The sequence below is a fragment of the Nicotiana attenuata genome, unplaced genomic scaffold (genome assembly GCF_001879085.1).
Source record: "Nicotiana attenuata strain UT unplaced genomic scaffold, NIATTr2, whole genome shotgun sequence".
Lineage (NCBI taxonomy): Eukaryota > Viridiplantae > Streptophyta > Magnoliopsida > Solanales > Solanaceae > Nicotiana > Nicotiana attenuata.
In genome coordinates this window covers 67,327-71,414 of record NW_017672860.1, presented here as the reverse complement: position 1 = coordinate 71,414, position 4,088 = coordinate 67,327, and the positions used below count along the sequence as shown (strand labels likewise).

Genomic DNA, 4,088 nt, shown 5'->3' with positions numbered 1-4,088 from the left:
TTGAATCCGCTTGTGAGAAGGTTGTCTTAATATCTTCACTTTAATCTACATCTACACTTCGTATGCAATATTAATTAGTTAAGTATTAAGAATAATTAAAAAATTTAAAACTAATTAACGTTTTAAGACTTTGATCTTTTAATATGATGAGCTTAATAAACTTTAAGCTTGGATATTCTTCTTGATATATTTTGTGTCGTATAATTTTTATATTTTATATATTTCAAATACATATTTTTATTAAGCCCATGGCCGGCCCAGCCCAGCCTCATTCAAGCCTCACGGGCCACGGGCTTACTCGGGCCGGGCTTAAAAGCCTTGTTTTAAAAAGGGCTCCAAAAATTCTAGCCCAGCCCTGCTAAATCACGGGCTGAATTGGGCTGGCCAAATGGGTCAAGCTCATATTGACGGCTCTAACAACACTATTTAAACACATGAAATTGTAGGACTTTGAATAAAAGAATTTACAAATGATTTAAAGAAGAAAAGGACAGAAAAAACAATATCTTTCCATGTCCAACAATTTACATATCTCCAGGGTTGTTTTGCCTTACCCACCAATAAAAAAAAGAAGATTGATGAATGTATATGATTTTGAGTCCTCAATTTGGTTGCCAAAAGAAAAGAAAAAACCAATAGAAAGAGAAGAAAAGAAGAAAATCTCAAATAAAATAAGTAGCTCTTTGACCCAAGACTTAGGTTTAGGTGTACGAGGCAACTTATGATGTATGAGATAGAACATCTCACAATGTTTGAACTCTGCCCCAATAAAACATTAGTATTTAAGTGAAGAAGGATAGAAGAGAGAAATTATTATTCGCCAAATTTTGAACCTTGCACTACTAAACCTCGAAATTTCTCGGATGTACAAAAATACTTCTTCTTTGCTTCCTCTTTTTTCCGTTTCTTTCTTTTTTTTTACTCCACCATCATGAGATAGGTTGGATAATCCAAGTGCACATATTTGTGCGAGAAAGAAGGTAATACATTACACAAATATGATATTTTTTGGGGTGGTCTTTAACTTTTGACCCCCGTTTATCTTATGGACAGAACTTTAAGGTCAAAAGTTAAAAGTGTTGCCCTTGGGGCAAGAGCAAGCGAGGACAATATTTGTTAAAAACTTAAAGTTGGGATAAGTGAGGACAAAAATCAATACCATCCACTTTGAGAGCTTATTTGTGTACTTAACACGAAAAAAGGTGGGCCTAAATTGGGCCTGCTAACAAAGAAAGACTTCAACACTTGAGCTTCTAATGGATCGACACAATGGGCAAGATTGGGCCACAGCATCACATTCTCTACAAAGACACAAATGCCTACACGGCAACAGCACAACTGAGGCGAACCGATTTCGACAGGCTTTGCAACTCGGTCCAGTTGACTCAACGACCCGGTCCGGGTCAACATAAGCTGACTCGGCATCCTCCGCCTCGCCGCCGCAGGAAATTCCGCCGCCTTCATCTATCTCCGGCAGGTTCATTCCGCCGTTCATCATTGCCACCTGCTGCAGCTGTGCTTGCAGTGTTGCCGCTGTGACTTCCAGCTCACGTGCCTTCGTTTGCCACGCACGCGCTTCCGCTGTCAGTCGTACAGCACGCGCTTCTAGCTCCGCATTGCGTCTCGTTGCTTTCTCTACCTCTGTATCCTTTTCTCTTAACCTTCGTGCTATTGTTTCCTCCGCCGCTCCCAACAGCGCATGATAGTGCCGTTTCCTTTTCTCCTCTAACGAACGCCTCAATTGTTCTCCCTACACAAAAATTTAACAAAAATATTTTTTAAAAAAATTACACGAACATATCATTTATTAAGTAATCCGCATATACATACATTACATATTCCAAAACGATCGTTTGTTGTAAAATTGATTTAAATCACAAGTTAATTGCTCTTTTAGTAATTTGTAAGTGACAAATTCTAAGCACGAAAAAAGAATTTTGTAAAATGCTAAGCATTATGCGGATAAATAATTTATTTTTAATAAAAAGCATCGAAGTATTCGGTCATACCTGGACTCGCAGGAAATGTTCAATTTCGTCTTGTTGCTGTTTGAAATCAGAAGCCAAATCTTCTTTTAATAAAATTGATGACTGAGAGGATTGAGGAGAAACAGAGTATTGTTGTCGCTGTTGTTGTTGTACTTGTTGTTGTTGTTGATGCGATTGATCTTCGAAAGCTAAACGAAGACCAGTAGATACAATATTTGTTTGTTGCTGTTGTTGTTGCTGCGGCGGTGTGTGAAGCTGAGTTAGATCAATAAGCTGCGGCTGAGATTGCATTGAGATTAATGGATTCAATGCTGCAGTTGTAGCAGCTGAGGTATGTTCTCTTCCTCTCTTTCGCGAATTCGTCCCAACTGGCATTGCATAAAAACAGAGATAACATCAGTTCTTTTTCGCCTTAATATCAATAATCAACTAGTTGAAAACAGGAATCTGTTTCTCACCCTTAATCAGATATCTCGAATTCAAATCATAAAAATAAAAACTTTCCTGATAGGGAGTGTTTCCTCTTTAATGACCCCTTATGGCGTGAATAATTAGAGAAAAAAATCCATGTTGGTCTATTCTACGTGCCATTCAAATTTGTGTCTCTAATACACAATTGATGAATCAACAAAAGAGAAATTAAAGGAAGTCATGTTTACCTCCTGGATTGAATAGTATTTGTGTTGGATCAAGAAATGATTCACCAAAACCTCCACCTAGTTGAGGTTGTAATGAATAATTGTTGCCAATTTGGCTCTTTCCTTCTTGTACACTTCTGTTTAGAAAGAGAACATTTGATGGGTACTGAGCTTGAACAGCCATGAATTTACAAATGAGAATTGAATGAATATATGAAGATAAGTTTATGGGTGTGGAAATTGGCAATGAAGAGGTGTGATTAGTGGGGATTGAAAGAGAAAAGAGAAAGAGAGAGAAGAGGAAAGAGCTAATAATAAAGGCTAACACATAAACAACATGAAATAGAAGAAGATGCCATGAACTATAATAGTTTCTTCAATCATGGGCGAATCTAACTTGTGAACTACGAATTCACGTGAATCCAGTAATTTTTGTTCAAACAGGATAAATGTGTTCAAAAAATTTAATAAATATCTATAAATATTTGAATGAAAAACCAGTTACTATTGAAAATTTACTCGAAATTGTTGCAGGAATCCATATTAAATCATGAATCCTCCTATGTCTTCAATGACTCTTCAAAATTAATTTAGAGAAAAATATCAAACAGTTTCGAACCGTGCGCCACTGTCAAAGAAGAGGACACAACCACTATTACCAAGAACACCATCAAACACTTTGTTTACACCTAAAACTTTTTCTTTTTTCTTCTTTTTTTTATTCAAAAACTTTGCTTTCTTTTGCTTTGCTTGCCTCTATTGTCTTGGATGATATGCTATATGCTTTTTTTTTAAAGAATATATGATAGAGAGATGGGATTGAAAGGAATCAGCCCAAAGAGAGAAAGAGAGGGGCAACCCCTTGTTTTTTCTTTCTTGTTCTTCTTCTTTGCTTAATTCTTTCTCTTCATTTTTGCGTGGCTTTGGTTTTGGCTTTTCTTCAGATGGCGAGGGACTCGTGTTTCGTATTCAACTCCTATTTCTAATCCTTCTATGCCTCTATTTATTTCCATTTTAATATTAACTTGATTTAATGGGTGAAAAAAGGTCATGTTTCTCTCTTTCCTGATTTCTCTTTTCCTCCCCAAAATTTTGTTGTATTATAGTTTTTATTTTATTATGTTGTTTTATTATTGAAGGGTAGCCTTGGCGTAACTGGTAAAGTTGCTGCCATGTGATCAGGAGGTCACGGGTTCGAGCCGTGGAAATAGACTCTTGCAGAAATGTAGGGTGAGGCTGTGTACAATAGATCCTTGCGATCCAATCCTTCTCCGAACACCGCACATAAAGGGAGCTTAATGCACCGGGCTGCCCTATGTTGTTTTGTTATTATGTAACCCGTATTAGTATTGGGACCCCACTAATTCGACTGAAAATTCCACTTTGGGAGAAGTAACTTCATGAACTCACTTCAACACCATCGTTATTAAATTATATATTGTAATTTTCTTTGAAAAAAAAG

The 4,088-nt window shown here is 36.8% G+C and overlaps 1 protein-coding gene across 1 annotated transcript; it reads right to left on the bottom strand.

Moving 5' to 3' along the window:
* Positions 1 to 1,130: 1,130 nt before the first annotated feature.
* On the bottom strand, positions 1,131 to 3,719 carry LOC109214739 (BOI-related E3 ubiquitin-protein ligase 1-like). The gene is made up of 3 exons (XM_019378690.1): positions 2,648 to 3,719; positions 2,010 to 2,356; positions 1,131 to 1,750 (listed from the first exon to the last, which is right to left on the bottom strand). The coding sequence occupies exons 1-3, from the start codon at positions 2,808 to 2,810 to the stop codon at positions 1,223 to 1,225; spliced, it is 1,038 nt and encodes a 345-aa protein (XP_019234235.1). The 5' UTR covers positions 2,811 to 3,719; the 3' UTR covers positions 1,131 to 1,222.
* Between the last annotated feature and the right edge of the window lie 369 nt (positions 3,720 to 4,088).